At 35.7% G+C, this 22,310-nt stretch overlaps 2 protein-coding genes across 2 annotated transcripts in view; one reads left to right on the top strand and one right to left on the bottom strand.

The window, feature by feature from the left end:
* LOC135481097 (centrosomal protein of 290 kDa-like) overlaps positions 1-6,344 on the bottom strand; it is a 51,312-nt gene extending 44,968 nt beyond the window's left edge. The window contains 10 exon segments of the mRNA XM_064761035.1: positions 532-654; positions 1,196-1,285; positions 1,852-1,920; positions 2,604-2,717; positions 3,359-3,511; positions 3,847-3,900; positions 4,369-4,515; positions 4,679-4,734; positions 5,705-5,858; positions 6,239-6,344. Coding sequence (XP_064617105.1) covers positions 532-654; positions 1,196-1,285; positions 1,852-1,920; positions 2,604-2,717; positions 3,359-3,511; positions 3,847-3,900; positions 4,369-4,515; positions 4,679-4,734; positions 5,705-5,858; positions 6,239-6,331 — 1,053 coding nt within the window. The 5' untranslated portion in view covers positions 6,332-6,344.
* A 2,386-nt stretch (positions 6,345-8,730) lies between these two features.
* LOC135476488 (lysosomal acid lipase/cholesteryl ester hydrolase-like) lies at positions 8,731-22,209 on the top strand. Its single transcript, XM_064756524.1, has 11 exons — positions 8,731-8,915; positions 9,527-9,725; positions 10,541-10,655; positions 12,223-12,373; positions 14,382-14,468; positions 15,054-15,209; positions 16,582-16,653; positions 17,088-17,159; positions 17,593-17,679; positions 20,003-20,155; positions 21,286-22,209. Exons 1-10 carry the CDS (start codon positions 8,739-8,741, stop codon positions 20,147-20,149), a joined length of 1,263 nt encoding a protein of 420 aa, XP_064612594.1. The 5' UTR covers positions 8,731-8,738; the 3' UTR covers positions 20,150-20,155; positions 21,286-22,209.
* The last annotated feature ends 101 nt before the right edge of the window (positions 22,210-22,310 follow it).

Raw genomic sequence — 22,310 nt, 5'->3', positions numbered from 1 at the left:
TGAACATAATGCATTGCAAGGACATTCGGTGACTTTTTCATTGATAGATTGATTTAAAATTCCACAACAAATCCACTCAATCAAAACCTTACACTTACAATTAAGTGACCAAACAACTATTAAATTTGAATATTCTACCAGATTCGGAGGGTTTAATCTCAGAAAGGTTTTCTTAAGGATTGTTTGAAGGATGGTACTATGATATCCTAAAGGAAAAGATGTAGGTTTGAGCACCAAGTGTATGACCTGTATTTTCCTGTAAAAATACAATTTTTTTGGAAGGAATTTTGGCTCATTTATTGTACACAGAAATAAAAAAGAAGAGAGGTCTTTGAAAAAAAAAATGAAATTTATCACCCCTCTTAAATTTCATCCACTCGTAACAATTTGGGCATTATTTGCATATCATCTTCATACCTAAAATAAAAAAGGAAACATATAAAATTGCAGCAAAGTACCTTTCCAGCATGCTAAATGTTGAAGAAATAACATAAATTTTGCAGGTAGGAGTAAAACTTGTGTGTTCCTGACCTGAGATAGAGTAGCCACTGTGGTCTTGTCTGTGTCCATGTTAGCAGCTATTAGTTGATCACGAAGCCGGAATATTTGCTCCTGATACTCGACAATCTCGTCATCTTTGGCCGACAGTATACTCTGAGGAGAGAAGCCAAACACAGCTGATGAATTAAAAATATATACAGGGTGGGGCATGATTACATGAACAGTTACATATTTATCTATATCAATAACAGCACAATATTAAGTGCCTGATCATAGTGGAAATAAATATACATCATCATTAGTTAGTGCTGGTAAAAATATGTTTTAATATTATAAAACAACATGTAAGTTCATCCAGGAACTCCACTGACAATATATATTACAATAATGTGAAAGACATGAAAACATACAACTGAATGCACCTCTCCGTTCATATCTCTTTGACCCAAACAATGAAAAAATCTCGTTTTTTTCAGTTTTTAAGGTTGAAAAAAATAACACCCTGAAATTAACAATGCGAAGTAATGCTTTAATGAGGTAAATGTGTACTTCCAAGAGAAATACAGGTTTACAGAGGAACTTCCACAAGAAGTAATGCTTTACTGAGGTACTTCTAGGAATAGAAATGCTTCACAAATGTTCTTTCAGGGGAGGTAATACATCAAAGAAGAAGCCATGCATTTTATTTCTGTACCTTCCACTCCTCTATTTTGTTGTTGACGGCCACCATGATCTCATCGTCAGCGTCCGTCTTAGCACGGACCTGCTCTGTGAGGTCAGCATTCTGCAACACAATAAATAATTACACACACTCTAAAATATTTATTATTCCTGTAATTTTTCAACCTTTGTGTATGTTTGCAAAGTGTCTATTCAAGCATATTCTGAAGGCATTATTGTGTGTATAAAATTATACTTTTTGCCCTGAAATTGGTCAATCCAACCAATGCAGTTTTGTTTCCAAAATAAGATTACAAATGTGCATAAATTGCACTGAAAGCTGCTCTTTTACACTTTAAAAGGCTGAGGAATTAGGGTAGAAACCTTTACTTACTTTTTAAATGTAACAAGGTCGTCTTACAAATACAGTTCATTGTGGAAAAAGTAGCCTTAATAAGAAAGCAGTGCAAAGTTGTCAATGCGCTGAGGTGTGTCATATATATTTAAAAAAAAAAGAATAGATGCATCTTTTGCAACTTTATATGTCATGTCCTAAGTAGATCATGAAGTTGACACCTACCATCACGTCATTGGCAGATGCATGAACAGATTACAAAGAGAACATTAGCCTGTAACTCTCAAGTTCTGTTAAGATTTTACTACATGTCACTTGACATATGACATACAGACCTGAGCTTTGAGGATTTCATTTTCCTCTCTCAGCTTATCTGTGACACTATCGGATTGCTGCAATACAGCCTGAAAATAAAGAATATGATTTCAAATTCAATCAATCCAAATGCCTACCTTGAAATTTTTACCTTGAAAGCATCAGTGATTAATATCTTTTGAAAAAATATCTAAAAGGACTTGAGACTTCATGACATGGTTAAATCGTCTATCTGGTCTGCAAAGTAAACTGCTCGGCAGACATCTCCAAGGGAAAATTTGTGATAATATGATATCACAGTAATAGATATTAAGTTATACAGCTTATAAGAGACAAAGCGGACACCACCTAGAGCAGATCTCACGCTTCATTGATGAAAGGCTAACATTATTCACTTGTCCAAAGTGGATCAGCCTGACAAAAAAAGAATAAAACAAGATGTAACCAACACAGAGTAATTTTAAATAATTTAAACTCCTCTGTGATATCCAGTCACCACTAGCCGAAGGTGATCATTTGATCTCTTTTGGGAGAGTAGTTAACATTGTCCAGGTTGCAATTTTTTGGCAACGTTAGCCTAAACAAATTCTGTTTATTTTTCAAGAAAACCAAGCTGAGATACAACCTCTCTTAATGAACTCAAAGATTTACGACAATGATAATAAAATGGAGGTGTCAAAGCTTAGCAAGTCTGGTCTGAGCTCCTTAAGAATGCCGGCCAATAATCTGACAGTTACATGTAAACTACATTTGTGGCTATTATGTAACTGACCTTGAGTTTGATGTAGTCTTCTGTATTCCTGTCCATATCCTGGATGGCTTCTGTCAGTTTGGCTTGAAGATCATCACACTTAGCCTGCAGAGCCTCGTTCACATCTGTTAGATTCTGTCAAGATCAAACACCAGTATCAAGACCCTGACAACTAATAAGAGCACATTAATAAACAATCATAAATGCAGCAAACTCTCTAATTAATCTAAATATAATTCTGATAACGTATTTTTTTCTCCATAAGAAACTTGTAACATTCAGATTACATGTATTTCAAAAAAATGGTGAAATGATAGCACAAATACATAATAATACCATATAACATGGAAGATTTAAAATGGCCATTACTCCTCTATGCTATGCACAACTATACTATATCACTCAAATATATCTCTAGATTTTCGCTTCACTTATAACACTCAGAATTTTGTTAAAATTTGGAAATTTATGAAACTAATTGTGAGTAGGGATAATATGAAATAAATAAAGCTACTTTTTTGTCAAACATGAAAGCAAAATCCCTTTATTTGGGCATAGCAGTATACCTGCAGAAGTGCAGTGGAAGACATCACATTTTTACATTTTAGTTACGCTGAACATTCCACTGTAAATGCAAAATGTGAGTTATATTTACCTTACATTAGAGCATCTTGCAATTTTGACTCCCAGGGCCCAAAATAAGCAGATAAAACCAGAATTCAAATTAAAACTGTAATCAAAACATGAAATCAACTTCGAGGACCATCTGCGAATACCTGAAGCTCCTCCAGAGCCTGAGCTAACTCATGGTTCTTCTTGGCCATCTTCTCCCTGAAGTGGGCATCGTCTCCACGCCTCAGGTTAATATTATCTCTCTGGGACTGAAGCTGCATCTTGTAGTCACTGATGTCCTGCCTCATTTGGTCATTCTGAGCACAACAACAACAGAGCACAAATCAGGTCACTGTACAAAACACATTTATTCTAGTCTGCCGCCAAAAAAGATCTAAAGGCAAAATGGTTTGGTATAACCGTTCTGCACAACAAACTAAAAAAGCCATAAAATGACAAGACCTGTCAAAAACTGTCATATTTCATTGAGCATCTAAAAATTTATTTAGATCAAAACTGCCTAACGTTTATTGAAATGATATACTAAAACTTACAAAAATCCTTCAGATATAAGATGTCAGTAAATATGAGAAATTATATCAGTCAGCATAAGTAAAACAAACACTAAAATTACAGAATCTGCCTAACTCACATCTCTCCTCAGCTCATTCAGTTCCTTTTCCAGTTCCGCATTTCGGCTGCTATACTGTAATGCAATAATAATACATCACGTCAGTAGATAAATGCTCTCAACCATATAAACGCACACAGACATGAAACAAGGTTAATAAAGTTACAGTCTCAATATAACCATGGTATACATTAAAAAAATTTGCATCGTTTTTGTTTAATTTTTTGGAAAAGAATAATCAAAAGGCAAAGACAAAAACTGAGTTACACCAATAAGCCATGCGATGATTCAAAACAGAAAAAAGGCTGTCACATTTAGACAGAAATGGGGAAATTAGTTTTAGAGAGCAAAGCAATCATAAGTCAATGCTAAGAGGAAAAGTTTAATTTCACTGTATCTATTGCAATCTTTTCACACTGTGGCTTTTCGTCACAATTAAACGTTATTTTAGAGCCTGATGGAAAAAAACATGACTTAAATTTTCTCACGCAATAGCTTATGTATGAAGCAGTGACTTTAAAAGACAGCATTTCCAGTGGTTACCCTTTCTGTTGCTCTTTTCTCATCACCAAGATCTCTCTGAATATCTTTTATCTCCCTTTGAAGTGCTTCATTCTGCTGTTCCAAATCTCGTATTTCATCTCTGAGCACACGGGTATCTCTTGGTGCATTTGCATCAGTACCAAAACGCTGTAATTGGGAAAGAAAATCACAGATAAATATGTAATACGTGTTTAATGTTAACTAAAGCTGAACTATGATATAATCATAGACAAATTGGGAATAAACAATATTACTTAATTTCAGAATCTAAAAGAGGGTAGGAAAACAATAAAACAGAGTACGATAATACCTTAAGCTCTCGATTCTCCTTCTCCAAATCATCAATCTTCGCAAACAATTCTGCTTCTAAAATTAAAAAGAAATCAAAAAGATGTATTTATGGCCGTATAAAAGATAGCAACAGCCAATCTCTTTCTCTTTGTTTTTTTTTCAGCCTATGCTGTTGTGAATTTCACTGCACAAGTTTAATGTTCCACCGCATGTGAGTCATAATTGTGCTATAACATTTGTAAAAAAAAAAAACAAAAAAAAAACCCCTTTATTAAAGCCTTCCATAATTTTAGCCAAATTACTCATACTATTTCCTGAGTTCAGTTCTTGTGATTCAAAGGTCATACTGTACAGTACTTCTTATTCCCTGGAATTTATTTTCACGGAATTTCTCCAAAAAATACGTTTGCAGGAATTAATTTTCGCGTTTTTAAGAAAATATTGAAAAAAATTTTAAAATCTTAAAATTTTCCAAGATATAATATGGCCAAAATTATTCAAGCACGCCAAAACAGGTATCATCACGGGTGGCTTTAATCCTCCTTTGTCCCCTGCGGTATCAGACTTCACAGTTTGTTAGAAGCTCACTCATTGGACCAAAGGAGAGACATAGCCAATGGGACAGTGTGTATAAGATCGACATTCATTAGAAGCCAGCACGTGCTGGTATCTACTTTTCTTTCACTTTACCGGCATGGTGAACACTAATCAAACTAAAGACGAATGAACTACAACTTTGTTTTATACCCACAAGTCTTAGCACCAGAGTAAGTATATATTTAAACCATAATTTCCTTTCCCTGCTGTTAAAAAATTTAGCTGGCCCATTGGGCTTTCTTAGCACAACTCCCAACAGCCTGGCAAAGATTTCACTTCAGTATTGCAACTACCTGTAGTATATGACTCAATAATAGATATTTTTCGCAGCGAAATCTGAGAAAATTAGTTCCACATGAAAATTAAGCACTTCACAGTATTTCTGGCCTATGAGAGCAATACTGTTGCATCTTCTCTGCATATTACCAATCATGAACACGATACCTACCTTTCTTTCCTTCATTTTTCCCTTCCGCTTTAGCTTGACTTTCCATCTCCGCCATGAGCTCTTCCAACAACTCATGTTTAATTTTCATTACACTTTGAGTGAGGCGAAACAGTTGTCTAAGTCGTTCGGCTTCATTTTCTTTCCCCGGGTCATACTAAAAATATGAAATATGCAATGAATCTCAAATATATATAATCACATATAATTATATAACATATAATCACGCATGTCAGAGGTACCAAATGTACACTGTTAGTGCACAAGGCAAAAATACTATTTCAAATACAGGTATATGCAATAGTATGTGGATAAGCTTTCTCCTACAAAAACTGAAGCATAGAATATACTGTACGTGTAATAAAAAGATTTTCTGTCTTATGAAATGAGTCTCTATGAATAATTGTCTGTCACATTCACGTATAGCCATTCCTTCACGAGACATTCACACTGGCATGCAGACAATTGTTCATTCACAACAGACATTCATATCTGTCATACTGAACACTATAAGGTATCTAGAGTAAGGTACAGTACCTTAACAAACATGTCAAACAGGTCATCAGCAGCTTCTTCATCCACATCCGCTGCCTTAAGGCCCATCACACGATCCCAATCTAATGGCGGCATTGTGACTTAGTCTGAAAAACAAAGATGTCAGGCATTTATGTTTACTGACTGGACTGGAAATTTGTAGATATGATGCAGGAGTAAAGTCAAATAAAGGCATTCATACCCATCAGCCATGAACTCCATCAGACCACAGCAATGCTATTTTAAAGCCAATGTTTTGAAACAGTCAAATCTCAGACCTGTAACAGGTTGCAAATCTCATGGGAGCATGAGCATTTTCCGACTATTCCAATTTAGGTTGACAAACCTATCATTTTAGGCATATCTACATTGTTTTCATTACTTTATATCATAAATGTATCCGCAGAGCAAAAGTACAGGCGATGCTTTTCAGATTTTAAACAGGTATTGAACCAGGGTAGCCAAATGAATTAGATGTTGTGTACTAATAATACAATGTCTGGCAGAAGTCCCTTCCCAAAACGCTGGGTATTTTCCAATTTGCACTTAGAGCCTCCGTAACATTTTCTAACACAACCGGCTTCCAATTGGTCATCAGTAGATAAAAAAACACTGCAATATCTCTGCAATGCAACATCACGACGTGAGAATTTTTTTTAAACTTCATTGTGGATACTTTATAAATGCATATACACATTATTTAGTCTGGTGTTGTCTATATCTTATTATTCCACTGTCTTGTTGAGTGCCATTTTGCAAGCCGGTATTGCAAAGTGATGCTCCCTTCTACGTTGTTGGTAACAGATGCAGTGTACGAATTCAAACAAATGATTTGACTGTTTCCACACAATGACTTGATGCCTTAGGTACATAGCGTTACTCTCAATGGCATTGGTAGTTTTCAACCAGGTACAACTGGACAGGAGATATGAGAGACATGACTCAAAACTATAAAACTATTCGAGACCGCACTTCACTCTCATGAGACAGTCGCAAGCAGACGATGAAGTAAAAGACAACATGGGATAACTCTCCCATTATTTAGACAAACATTTTCACCATCATGTCTGCGTGAGTCAGGCATATTGGAGCATGTGAAAGGGCAAATGGCCGGATGTCCGTAATACAAAGTCATATTGTACAGAGTACTAGAAATTCTAAATGTTTTGGGGCACTCGCAAGCGTAATCAAACTTTGCAATAAGGAAAACAAGCCAACAAGTAACAACACCAAAATATAAAAAATTGTTTTACGAAAATTTAGTCTTCGCTGCAGAAGAGTAGCTCCCTAAATAACGATTCTTTGTTTAAGCCAGTGTGATCAGGGCGTGATATTGATGTTGTTGTTGCAGTGCTGTCAAAACAAGTCCGTTCATGACTTACCGTGTTTTAAGTATAACTTCTACACGTTTGAGCAATTTGGTTATACGCACATTTCGATAAATCTACTTCCTAAAATCTGTGAGATTCAAGCATCTAGGCACATTAGCATAAGGTTGAGATGCCTACGAAATACATTTCTCGACATTTTTTTTGTCATCGCGCCCTCAAAAATTTCGGATCGTCCGCCATTTTGCTGTAAACAACGTCTGTGGCGCGTTTTAGTTTTGTGATGTTTGTGGCGCTACCACCGGGGACCGTCTTAAAATGTCTCAGTAATTATACAATTTGCTTCTCAATAAAATCTGATACTGACCGTACTAAGATTAGACAGGCCTATATGTGTGTTAAAGAATATAAAAGAAACTGCAGAAATTTAGATAGGATACTTACTGACAATGATCAAAATGCAGGTTTTACTTTGCATGATCAATATAGTGATCTTAATCAATGCCAGGAATAGCGCATTAATCTAGTGCGTATTAACAATTATAATGGTACAGTAGTTATTTTCAACCTAGTGAAGAAATTAGTCAGCAGGTAATGCTTCAACACGAGAAAATCAAATTTCCTTGATTTTCCCACTTGTCAAAGTTACGTGCACTGGAGCTTTATTATTGCAAAACAATTTAGGCCTAATTACTATACCTTGTCGTTTTCGTACAAGGGATAGTACTACTACTGTAAATTTCGTTTTTGATCACAAAGTCTTCAGTTGTACATGACTTTCTTATCTATCCCGTGTTAATCCCCCGCACTCTACGTATCTGCCAATTGTGCTATAATTACATCCCCCGCCCACCCCACACACTCAGCCGATCACAAGCTTCTCAGGGTACGACATCCAGGGCTAGACATTGGGTAGGTGTCTGTTGTGAACGCAACAGCAATGGTCTTATCAGGTAAGTCCTGATAAACTCTTTAGTGATAATCAGGAGAAATAGCCATTTCTGACTGTGAGTCTTGGAAATGTCTGTGGTTCTCACAGGCACGTGTACCAAAACAGTGTGGGCGGTACCCTTAAAACTTTTACCCAATCCTTTCGTTTCATTGAGTCACATGACAGTGTATAACGCACTGCCCACTGACCGTCACATGCTCATAACATGGTGGTAGCTTCGAACATGAAGACGGGCATAGTTTTGCTGTTGGTCTGTTCGTGTATCTTCCTGGTCGAGGCCTTGTCTTCAAATCACCTGATTTACAGATCTGCATCTTACAAAGAAAGGAGCATACTTGACTTCTTAGAAAAAGCTTTATTTCATATCACCGGAGTAGACCCGGAAATCTCGTACAATGTGGTAAGTAATGACTCAGTCACCAGACATACATCTACAGTACCGGTAGTTAAATTAACGTTGAGTTTTGTTTTCAACAATTTCTGAGGCAGGTAAATATCAGAAATTGTTGAACATAGACCTCAACGTTTTGATTTAGTTGGAGTAACACCAACTACTGTAATAGACCTGCGATGAATGACTGTTCGCTTTTTCAAGTTCAAATATACAGCAAAATTGCAGAAATCGGCTGTGACAGCGGTATCAACTAGAACATACAGTTGTGTGGAGAGACCAGCATGGAGTAGTAGAAGACAGCTTCATACAGTATTCAAGGACATGGCAGGGGTGGGGAACAGTAAGGGGTCCGCCACTTGGAAGTTGGGGGAAAAGGACGTGGTTTATATGACTTGTAGTGAAAAACTGCTAGTTTTTAATTAAATCTCTATATGTAGAATTATGATAACATTTATTAGGCCATTGTCAAAAGTACGATATTTACACTAGATTTTTAATTGTACAAAGCCACAGCATATACAGTATACAACATTGGCAGAGATGGAGTCAGACAATCAATGATTATATATATATATATATTTATGTTTGTGTGTACATTTATGATTTTGTAATACCAGAGTCAGCTGATCTCCACTAAAGGTTACCCTGTGGAGGAATACACAGTCCAGACAGAGGATGGGTATTTACTGGGGGTACAGAGAATTCCCCATGGGGTCAACAAAACGGACAACTCCACTCGACCAGTCATCTTCTTGCTGCACGGACTGCTGTGTTCATCCACTAACTGGGTTACAAATCTGGCCAATGAAAGCTTAGGTAATTGTTAAAGACACAAGTTACTTAATTACTGGACCATGGATCCTTTTGAATTTTTAAATTTCAAGATAGATGTATTTCCTTGAATATTTGTCCAACCATTAAAGTATTTCAAGCACACTCAAGGTCTGCTTGTCCAGTTTTCTTCTGTCATAATGATGACCTCAGTGCTATAAGTGAAATATTCTTCAGTAATACCTAAAACACCAGTAAATAAATATATTTGGTGAGCGCTCAAGTGTGGTCAAGGCTGGATGCTTTAACTCAGAATCTCCTGTTTCCTCAATCAACCAGTCAGCAGTGATTCAGTGTCCTTAAATTATATTTGACCCCCTAATTTAAAAGCTCTGAAAGGTCACCAGAATATTAAAGGCAAAAAGTTTTCATCTTTATATAATGGACACTTCAGGATTTGTTTTCTTCAAAAATTTTTCTTGAAAATTATTTCTTAAAATATATGTTCATGTTACATACTGGAACTTAGGTAACAGTAGGAGTAAGTACATGTAGGCCTATATATGAAGAGTTCAGACGCAAAAGCAGATAAATGACATTAATTCCAGGGTATTAAACAAATTGAATTCATGGAATTTTTAACATTTTTGTGATTTGCATTTGCCCTCCCAACTTTGTGGTGGTTAACTTTTCTGCACCTACCCTCATATGCCAACATTTCTAAAAACAGGAGGTAAATACAAAACTTAATTTGATTCAAAATGAAAAATTGAAATGGATTTGTCTGTTTTTTTTTTATTGTCATCTTCTGAACAGTATACGTGTACCTCACTAATATTTTATCCTTGGTGTTCTCTTAGGATTTATCCTGGCAGATGCTGGATTTGATGTTTGGCTGGGAAATGTACGTGGTAACACATACGCCAAAAAACATATCCATCTGGACCCAAACAGTGAAGAGTTCTGGAAGTTCAGGTAATTAGTAAATGCAGATAGACGTCTTAATCTAGGTCTGCTCTTCGTGCAGCTAATGTTAAAAGTTGATTACTGAAATTCATGAGATTCATGTGTTAAAGTTGATTACTGAAATTCATGAGATTCCTGTGTTAAAGTTGATTACTGAAATTCGTGAGATTCATGTGTTAAAGTTGATTACTGAAATTCGTGAGATTCATGTGTTAAAGTTGATTACTGAAATTCATGAGATTCCTGTGTTAAAGTTGATTACTGAAATTCATGAGATTCCTGTGTTAAAGTTAATTACTGAAATTCATGAGATTCATGTGTTAAAGTTGATTACTGAAATTCATGAGATTCCTGTGTTAAAGTTGATTACTGAAATTCATGAGATTCATGTGTTAAAGTTGAAAACATGTGTGAATGTGTAGCTGAGACAATGTTGGCTGTATGCACATTTCTGTATTATCAGAAAAGTTCTTACACATGACATGTACAGTTATGTTTAATACAATCATTTAAATGGCTACAATGTTATGTTTTTATAAAGGCATGTCCCAAATGGTAAAGAGTTGGCTGCTAATAAAGAGGGGAAAGATCTGATTGCACACATTCACTTCTTGAATATCACAATTTTTTAGTTGGCCTTAGAGAACTTCAGTGCATTATTTAGTGTTGGCAGAGTGAACTGATTAATGCCAACTGTTAACATAGCCCCTAACTAATGAGGCTGTTACCCAGGAACCAATGCAGTCGCTGTGAGTTCAAGTCCAGCTCTCACCGGCTTCCTCACCGGCCATATGCGAGAAGGTCTTCTAGCCACCTGCGGATGGTCATGGGTGCCCCCGGGCTCTTCCTGGTTTCCTCCCTCCATATGCTCACATAATACAAGTGAAATATTCTTGAGTTTGGCACAAAAAACCAATCAAATAAATAAATAAATGGAAGACTTTGCATGATATGAAAAGTATATTACTGTGAACTGAATAAAAAATTCTTGCTAAACTTTTAAACCTGGCCCTTGCTGACAGAGTGAACTGATGAATACCTTCAAACAACTGTATATATATTCCCTAACTAATGGGGCTACTAGTTCAAATCCGGCACCTTAATGTATTGGTTAAATCAGAAGGTGACATGGTGTAGTGGTGTTTGCCAGACTCTGCATGGATTCCTCCACCTGCAAATCTGACTGCCATCATGTGAGTGAATATTTATAATTATAGACATATAAGTGTCAAATAAACAATAACGCTGTTATTCTTAAATGTTTTCACATGCTAGTAAAATGTTTATTTGAGCATATTCTAAAGGTATTATTCTGTGGAGAAAGATAAAACTATACTTTTTGTGAAGCCATGAATTGACCAACTCAACAAATGTAGTTCTGTATCCATAATTAAAAAATTGCATAAATGGCACTAAAAGTTCCTCTTTAATGCGCGGAAAGGTTGAGTAATGAAGAGAAAGCAGCATTATACAGTGCACTCATTTATACATGTATCTGGTTTAGTGGATGAAAACCATCAAGTTGGGGGTTTCAGAACAGCTTATCAAAGGATGAAATTTTGTTTTCGTATTGTAGCTGGGACGAGATGGCACGCTATGACCTGCCAGCCATGCTGGAATTTGCCCTGGCCAAATCCGGCCAGTCCCAGCTGTATTATGTCGGCCATTCCCAGGGAACACTCATGGCTTTCTCACAGTTTTCCAGGGACCAAAACCTGGCTAAAAAGGTCAGAAACGCTCACCTTTGGTGTACTCAGAAGATCTAGGTTACCCAGAAATATGTGACATACATTTTTGTCACTTAATGATAAAAATAGTGTATAAATGCAATTTACATGAAATTTCAAATGTTGGAAAAAAACCCCAAAAAATAAGGGAGTGCATGTCATCAGAACGTTCATTTGAAACTACTTAAAAAACGTCTTACAAAACCGCTTCACTTAACTTTCATAAAAGTTGTTAATTTTTTAAAGCAGCTTGCTGAAAATGAGTCTTGAATGATTGGGTGCTTTTTTGTGTTTTTTTTTTTTTATTGATTAATTTTTTATTTTAACACCAGCTGTTGGAAAAACTCGTTCATGAAAGAGTTTGAAATGTGCATAATTTTGATCATGATAACTAAGCGTGAGGAGCATGTCTTGAGGTTACAGAACTTGTTTAGTTTCATCTCCATTAAACTTAAAGGATGTCTGTGGCCTATTTATCATGCTAGAGCAGCATAAGGACCGTCTCACCAATGTTTCTGCAACCTGTGGATGGTCATGGGTTTCCTCCAGACTCTGGCAAATTTCTTCCCACTATAAAGCTGACCAATGAATCAAACTCCAATCAAGTAGATTAATAAAAATGTCTATAATACAATATTACCTATTCAGACTTCTTGGATTGAGTGACATATTAAAAAATTAGGTCTTTATTATGAACATATGTTAAAATTCAGATCTCGTCCCTATTTAGGGTTATCGCAGTATGCTTATCACTGTTTCACCCCAGTTTTATAGTATTTTAAGTCAGTTGACATGTATGTATCATGTCCACAATGACATCTGTCAGCTTGAGCTTCACTGATATGAACTTTACCTAAACATTTCAAACACAGTATACTTTTTCTTTTGTTATTTTGAAGCTCCAAATCGTCAGTTAACATGTATGTATCATGTCCACAATGACATCTGTCAGCTTGAGCTTCACTGATATGAACTTTACCTAAACATTTCAAACACAGTATACTTTTCTTTTGTTATTTTGAAGCTCCAAATCGTCAGTTAACATGTATGTATCATGTCCACAATGACATCTGTCAGCTTGAGCTTCACTGATATGAACTTTACCTAAACATTTCAAACACAGTATACTTTTCTTTTGTTATTTTGAAGCTCCAAATATTACATATATATATTTATATATATTATATATTAAAGGTATGAATAACTAGCTGAAAAGGATACATGTACTTTAAAGGTAATGCTGTGTTTAAAATACATTCCAAAAAACAAAATACATTAATGAGTTGAAATCTCTGGACATGTTAGCCTTAGCAAATAATGGTTACTGTTTTGTGCATATGTTACAATTTAAGGCTGAATATATTTGTACCACTATTTACATATACTGTGGTTCAAAACTTGCATGCCACTAGCTCACCACGAACACACATGTAGCAGCCTAATTTCATTCCACTGGCCTCTGTAGTCTGCAGACTGTAGCATTACTGCGGCAGTACTTGGTCTGCATTTGGTAATTAGCCATCTGTACAAAATTCCTTAGGCTCTGATAGATTAATGGTATGCCCATGGGTAATTCTTAAAGTAAAAAAGCCAAAATGTGTAGTAAGGTTCATGATACAGACAACTGTGTAAAAACACTTTCACCGGAAGGAAGGACTTTTTGGGAACTTTATTTCAGTAATCTTTTTCTCATGGGTAAAAAGAAATATTTCAACATTCATCAGTGTCATGATTAAAGTTGGAAAAGCTCCCTGTGACGTCAGAGTTCCCATACTCTGAAAGTATAGTTCATAAAGCTCACCTTAGAGGTCAAATGCTTGAGCACCTTAACTCTTTTCACAAAAATGTAAAAAAATAAATTAAAGTATATTTATGTATAGTTTTAAGTGGTCTAGTTAGTGATGCCTACTTTGATTTTTAGAGGTCTTTTCAGTTAAGCCTTAAATGTAAGTACATGTGTAACTTATATGAGAACAAGTTTCAAAGCAGCAATGTTGTATTTTTCCAGGTTCGTAAGTTCTTTGCTCTTGGCCCAGTGGCTACTGTGGGAGATATAGAAAGCCCTCTGAAGTTCTTGTCCATTCTTCCAGATCATGTAAGCTAACTTAGAAGAGCTATGTTTAGCATTTTAAAGCTATGTACTTTGATTAAGCAATTATTTTCTCTGATTTGTGATTGGAATCTAGGGTTATGTTGATCCATTTTATGACCGTCATGATTTTACGATCCAAAATAAGGGTGTTATGGGTGTTTCTAAGAAACACTGTGGTTGTCATGGGTGTTTCTGATACATGCTGTGGTTGTCATGAATGTTTCTAATAAATGCTGTGGTTGTCATGGATATTTCTAATAAATGCTGTGGTTGTCATGGATGTTTCTAATAAACGCTGTGGTTGTCATGGATGTTTCTAATAAATGCTGTGGTTGTCATAGATGTTTTTAATAAATGCTGTGGTTGTCATGGATGTTTCTAATAAACTCCGTGGTTGTAATGGATGTTTCTAATAAATGCTGTGGTTGTCATAGATGTTTCTAATAAACTCTGTGGTTGTAATGGATGTTTCTAATAAACTCTGTGGTTTGTCATGGATGTTTCTAATAAACTCTGTGGCTGTCATGGATGTTTCTAACAAACCCTGTGGTTGTCATGAGTTTCATCTCTCCATATGATCTGTTTCAGCTTCTGTATTTCCTGTTGGGAAGGAGAGACTTTATGCCTAGCAATGAGATATTCAAACTGCTCGCTGGTACGCTTTGTAAAAATCGCGAAACAGAACCAGTCTGTGCTAATGTGCTCTTCCTCATCTGTGGATTTGACAAGAAGGAGTTGAATGCTGTGAGTTCAAAGTACAGTACAGTAGCCATTCCAACAAATGCTGGAAGGCTATTGAGTATAATTTTGGCTTTATTTACACAAATTCTTTAACCTTTTCAAAAGCTTCTGTAACCAATATTTTAATTATTCTGAGACAGCTATGGGGTGTAGAGAACTAATTTGCACAGTTTTATGTTTTTAAGCTTACATATTTAACGACCAAAAAAGTAGGCCCAAACCTTCAGCTGAACTTGTACAGTTATTATCTACCATGTGTTAAATGTTGTACAAGTAAGAAATGACAGCAGTACAGGAAATGACAGCAAAGCAGGAAGTATAATTTTAAATAATGATGTCACGGTATTCACCTTAAAAATTTGCCCAACAAATGCATTTTCACATAATAAGGGTAATAAAACATCACATTTGGTGCTGAAATTGACATTCTTCCATTGGGATGTTATCCTACCTGTAACGTCTGATGAAACCACAAAACATCTTTCTGAGATCTTTCTGAGGCAGAATCAGTCAATTGTAGGTCCGGTATTTATCTGTGTGATTGCATGGTGTTTTATGCTCTACGGTACTTATTATGAGTTAGGTCAGTTGAAGTTACTAATAAATTATACACGTTTAGTCATGGATATGTCAGATTGTATGCAGATAGGGCTGTCAGAATAAAACATGATAATTTATTCACAATTTAGCTTTGCTTGTTGAACTAAAAAGTTTAATCAGGCACCTCTAGACAAATTGTTATGGTGGTAAGGTTGTTTTTTAACACAAGATGATCATTTATTCCAGTCAGTGATCATTTTCCTTGCAAAATGGTAAACCGTTTATGTTGTTACAATGTGAAATAGAATGAACTAGTCATTGACGTGAAATATATGAACAGATCTCAGTGTTTGTAAGATAAATTCTTTTGCAAGCTAAGTTTTAATAATCCATCTGAGACATTACCCATAGTGGTAAAAATAGGTTCTGTAACAGTTCTAAATAGTAACACATAACTAAGACAGTTAGCCAAATATGTGTACCTGAAGCAAAAATACTCTGAACTTCAAACAGTAAAGTGTAACTTTAAATGCAATTTTTAAAATATAATTCTTGATTCATAATTCATAATTTTGAAGATTGAAAATGTACTGTCCAGTATAGTGTAACTTTGAAAACATTTTTTTTATAAAAGTTTTAAGGTCAAGATGTACTTTTTATGCACAAGGCTCATTTGAACTTGAAAGAAATGATAAAATAACATATCTAGATATATTTACGATTCTTCTGTTGTGCTGAAACTTACATCTGTGGTTGACTTAGTAGAGGATTTATTTTAGCTTGTTGTCTGTTACATTTGCTGATGACATATTTGTTTCTTCCACTGTTCCTGCAGACCCGTATGCCCGTGTACATTGGCCACACTCCAGCAGGAACCTCCGTACAGAATCTCGTCCATTTCTCACAGGTGAGCCACATGAAAAAAAAAAAAAAGTAGCCATATTGCTCAGTTGACATTAATCGATAATCGCTCATGCATTCATTAATTTGTAAAATAAACTTTAATTCGTAAGAGCTACAACATCCAGCCTGCATAGAATTTCATGTCATTTTACACACTGGCTACACTTCGAAATGAATGGCACTTGTTACATGGTAGAATATTAAAAAGATGATTTGCAGACAGAAAAAACATCTTATAGAGCTGCTTAGTCAAATTAGTCACAGCTAAAAGAATTATTTAGGTTAAATAAAGTTCTTGATACATACTAATTTACACCACAGCAAGTCCGTTTTAGTGGGGTTATGATGATGAGCCAGTGGTTACATCAATATTCCAATGTTACATGGCAGATGTATCATTTTTTTTTTTTTGTTAAATGAGATTTTTTGTATTTTCAGATGGTGAGATCTAAGTTGTTCCAGAGTTATGACTTTGGTTCATCTGAAGAAAACCACAAACACTACAATCAGGTAAGTAATGTCTATCGCAGGTTTTATTTCCAGTATGTTTTTTAGTTATACCTTTCAAAAATTATAAACATGTTTCACTTTGTCTCGAGAACAAAAAAAAAAAATGGTCGAACATGGTTAACATTATCTGACTGACTTCAAATGCATTGGGTTTTATACCGGTTCACGTAATCTCATTTGAAAATTGAAAGTCCGCTAACAAAATCTGATTGCAATCTTTTCAAGTCTTTAAGATTTGTGAGTGAAGTTGTTTGTGTTAGTAAATAAATTCAGAATGTTACTATAAACTACTGCACAAATATCCTGATTTTTAAGACCATTTAAATGAGGTCAGACTGATATTAATGGAGAGTGCATTGGATGTAATATGGTAGTCATAGAAAAGAAGATCAGCATTATATAGTGATAAACTGCAATTCTGTCATGTACTCAGAGCATTCCCCCGCTACACCATGTTGAGAAGATGAAGACACCCACTGTTCTGTTCTGGGCTGGCAAGGACCTACTGGCTGATCCAAAGGTACTTGGAAACATATGCATGTTGTGACAACTTTTCATTTATTTACTGATTTGATTGGGATTTGATGCTGTACCCAAGACTGTTTCTCTTATTTGATGGCAGTATAGGTTTATTTATGGAGGAATGAAAGCGCTGTCCTCCATCAGCACCTCACTCACAAACTCCCCAGCCAAACTAGTGGGAGCAGGATTTGAACCAGGGACCTCATTGGTGACAATTCGGCGAGGGTTATCTCAGAAAATTTTTATGGTTTTCAAAACTGAAAAAAAAAAAAAAATAAAATAAAAAAATACAGCTTGCTTTAACATTTACCACCTGTCATGGCTTGAAATATTTTCATGTAGCTGTGCCTACACGTACTTGCGCCTTCACATATGTGTACTTATATGTACATGTACACAGTTTTACTGCTACCTTATATTATAGATGGAACAGGAAATGACTTATTTGATAGAAGACATAGTCTGATATATGTTTTCTCTTAACAGTTGATATTTGCTACTGTGATGTATTTTGCTTGTTTTCCTTTTCTTGATTTGAATAGAATACCTGACAAATACATACAAGTTTTCATAAATGGTTAGGTTCAAGCCATTCCGGCTTGTGTATAGACATACAAATATTGTTCAAGGGCTGATTTACTACATTTGGCACATTTATGTGCTACATACAATAGTATGTAGAAGTGTACATACAATATTCGGATGGCTAGGAAGAATGTATGCTTTCTGTTAAAGTTGGTTATGAATGTATCTCAATGCATAAAGACACGCTTCAGTTAACCGAAAGTGACACCCTCATAGGCTGGAAATAACTGCTGGAACCCCAGCATCTCGGTTTTGGCAGCTCTATATTTTAAACTTGATTCATTTCTGTTTGTATACGTGCTATTTAACACCTTTCAGTTTATACCTTTGTGTGAATCTGTTGTCTTTCACACATGTCCTTACACAGCTTTTCTGCTGCATTAACCTGTTCATTTATGTACTGGCCAGTACACCAGTGTTTGAGTACTATTTACCTGTCTCTTTATACTGTCACACATCACTATTTGTACCTGTTCCATTGCCATTTGAATTAGGATTCTTTCGCTGTTTAAACCTGCAGCTGTAGGATATCAAGATGCTGATATAATACTGTAACAGTTCTGTCATGATTCTGTGGTGTGACTTCTACAACTGTTGTATCCCTGGATGTCAAGATGCTGAGATAATACTGCAACAGTTCTATCATGATTCTGTGGTGTGACTTCTGAAACTGTTGTATCCCTGGATGTCAAGATGCTGATATAATACTGTAACAGTTCTGTCATGATTCTGTGGTGTGACTTCTACAACTGTTGTAACCCTCGATGTCAAGATGTTGGTATAATACTGTAACAGTTCTGTCATGATTCTATGGTGTGACTTCTACAACTGTTATATCTCTGGATGTCAAGATGCTGAGATAATACTGCAACAGTTCTATCATGATTCTGTGGTGTGACTTCTGAAACTGTTGTATCCCTGGATGTCAAGATGCTGATATAATACTGCAACAGTTCTGTCATGATTCTGTGGTGTGACTTCTGAAACTGTTGTATCCCTGGATGTCAAGATGTTGGTATAATACTGTAACAGTTCTGTCATGATTCTGTGGTGTGACTTCTACAACTGTTGTATCCCTGGATGTCAAGATGCTGATATAATACTGTAACAGTTCTGTCATGATTCTGTGGTGTGACTTCTACAACTGTTGTATCCCTGGATGTCAAGATGCTGAGATAATACTGCAACAGTTCTATCATGATTCTGTGGTGTGACTTCTGAAACTGTTGTATCCCTGGATGTCAAGATGCTGATATAATACTGTAACAGTTCTGTCATGATTCTGTGGTGTGACTTCTACAACTGTTGTATCCCTGGATGTCAAGATGCTGATATAATACTGTAACAGTTCTGTCATGATTCTGTGGTGTGACTTCTACAACTGTTGTATCCCTGGATGTCAAGATGCTGAGATAATACTGCAACAGTTCTGTCATGATTCTGTGGTGTGACTTCTACAACTGTTGTATCCCTGGATGTCAAGATGCTGAGATAATACTGCAACAGTTCTGTCATGATTCTGTGGTGTGACTTCTACAACTGTTGTAACCCTGGATGTCAAGATGTTGGTATAATACTGTAACAGTTCTGTCATGATTCTGTGGTGTGACGTAAAACACCAATCAAATAAATAAATAAATAAATTTGTCACTGTTTAACCCCTGCACTGTTCTACTGCTGCACGATGTGAATTCTGTCACTGTTTATCTCTAGTTGTCGCTGTTGTATCCCTGTAGGATGTGAAAATGCTGATGGCCAGAATCCCACACCTAGAGGCCAGTTTTGAGATCCCGGATTGGGACCACCTGGACTTCATCTGGGGGATGAATGCTGCTCCAGTTGTCTATGATAAAATCATCAAAATAATCCATGACAACCCTTAGTGTACAGTAAGTATACCTGACATAGATCTGTGATCACCTACCAGGTGAAGTGTTATGATCGGTCTAAGAAAATAATTTAGATTATTGTTTTAGGATTTTTTCCAACCAAATAAAATGGTTTTAAATCATCAGATTCTATGGTGGTCTGTTGTGAACCAGAAGGCATCTTGAAATAACTTGTTTCAAGGTCCATTCGGTGAATGTATTCATAAATCTATATATCTTTATGCAGTTTTAATGAAGAATAAATGTAGCAGTTTATTTGCGGTAAGTGGCAAAACATTAATGTCAAAAAAATGCCACTGTAGAATTCAAACTTTCAAATGCATTTTACGTGGTAGAAAAAATTCTAAAAATATGAAGCTGATTATTTTCGTGGACAGTGTTTAATGGCCTTTGATCAGACATATACCTCACATTAGTGTGTTCTTTACCTTTAAGGATTCTAGAGGACTATAGTTATGAACTCAGGTGACTTTATTTAATTCATTTTACTTTGTTAAACAAGTTCTTGTTTCACTCAGTCTATCACTGACAAAAACAAACAATAATGTGTAAACTGTTAACCAAGCAGTGACCAAATGCAAATTGTGGGTCTGCGAGGCCAAGGTGGTTAATCAGGAGCCTCCTATCAATGTTGCACTGTGAGTTCAAGTCCAGCAAAAGCTGGCTTCGTTTTGGACTGTACGTGGAAAGGACTGGCAGCAGCCCACGGATGGTTGATGGTTTCCTTCACCATAATGATGGCCGCCTTCGTATAAGTGAAATATTCTTAAGCACAGCGTAAAACACTAGTCAGATAAATAAATCAAATGCAAATTGGGTTTCAACATTTTTGTTTGCCTATCTTTTGCAAGTATTTTATTTCCACCCAATGTGAAAGTATGTTTCTGTTTGGTTATTCTACCATTGACATTTGGACACTTGTTCAGATATATTCATTTCTTGTATATATATTGTTAAGTTCTTTTGTGCTTACCTTTCTGACTGTCAAAACACTGATAACTTCATCATATTGTGTGATACAATGTATGTAGTACAAAAATTGTTCAGTGATATTGATGAAGAGAAAAATTACTTACATTTTCATTTGAAACAGAAACTGGATGAAATAAACTCTAACATCTTGGTTTTAGAGTCAAAAGATCTTTCGGACGTAAAGACACAAAAGATGAAGATGTCTGCCACCATTCCAAGAAGACTCATTTCCTCTTACACAACTGCAGTATTTACAATTTTTATGACAAGCCTTATGCATACACATGTACATGAAGAAGGTATTTGTTTTTATACACTATATTGTTTCTACATGTAATTTAGCTGACATTCTCAGAACCTTTTATCTCCTTTGGGATACTGAAACTTTTAGCATAATACTATAATATTTGTTTAATGTATGAATGTATAAACTGAATAGTGCTGTAATTGCGTATACACTATCAAAATGTGAAAACATTATGAGGGTAGTACACAAACATTGTATTTTGTACATTCTTACAAATTCTTACATTTTGTAAGTTGTAATTCTTAATTCATTACATTTTGCCATAATATATATTGAAGCTATGCACAATGTTTTATCAGTACATGTATCTACCAGTTGGACACTAATATAATGTTCGGTTAGAAATTCTCTTAATTGAAATTTTCACTCTTCAAGGAGCTGTTACAGTTTGAATTTGGTTTGTTAAAATACTTTGGTTGTTTCAAAAGTGATAGTAAACCATATTGTGTTAACATGACCAGTATAATATTTACAGCATAACTGGTGTGCACAGTTGACAATTTGCCATACTATATATTTGCTAGTCAAACAGATTTAACATAATTCTATCATTACCTCGGCCACATGAGATTTGCTTGCACCCCGCTGAAAATGCCACAATATTGGGCAGACGAGCGTGAAATACAGTCGTGCATCTATGTGAAGTTGAAACTTAAAAATCGTGGATGAATCTTTGACCTTAATTTACTTGCAATTTCGAATGTGATGCTGTATGGCGCTGTCGTGGATGGGTATTTTAATGCTAATCAAAATATGCCAAATAAAAAGGTTGATCTAAAGCAAAACTTAATTTGTACTTCTCTTTATTTTTTGTTTTGGGGCCCTTCGTGGCCAAGGTGGTTAATACGCCAGCGCAGCGCTATGACACGAGTGCCT

Source organism: Liolophura sinensis, chromosome 1 (genome assembly GCF_032854445.1).
Source record: "Liolophura sinensis isolate JHLJ2023 chromosome 1, CUHK_Ljap_v2, whole genome shotgun sequence".
Lineage (NCBI taxonomy): Eukaryota > Metazoa > Mollusca > Polyplacophora > Chitonida > Chitonidae > Liolophura > Liolophura sinensis.
The sequence above is the reverse complement of the archived record's forward strand: the minus strand, read 5'-3'. Positions and strand labels throughout refer to the sequence as shown.

Coding starts and splice junctions, on each gene's coding strand:
- LOC135476488 (XM_064756524.1), top strand. CDS start 8,739: ATGAAGACGGGCATAGTTTTGCTGTTGGTCTGTTCGTGTATCTTCCTG. Junction 14,469..15,053: donor TGTCCATTCTTCCAGATCAT/GTAAGCTAACTT, acceptor GATCTGTTTCAG/CTTCTGTATTTCCTGTTGGG. Junction 17,680..20,002: donor ACCTACTGGCTGATCCAAAG/GTACTTGGAAAC, acceptor GTATCCCTGTAG/GATGTGAAAATGCTGATGGC.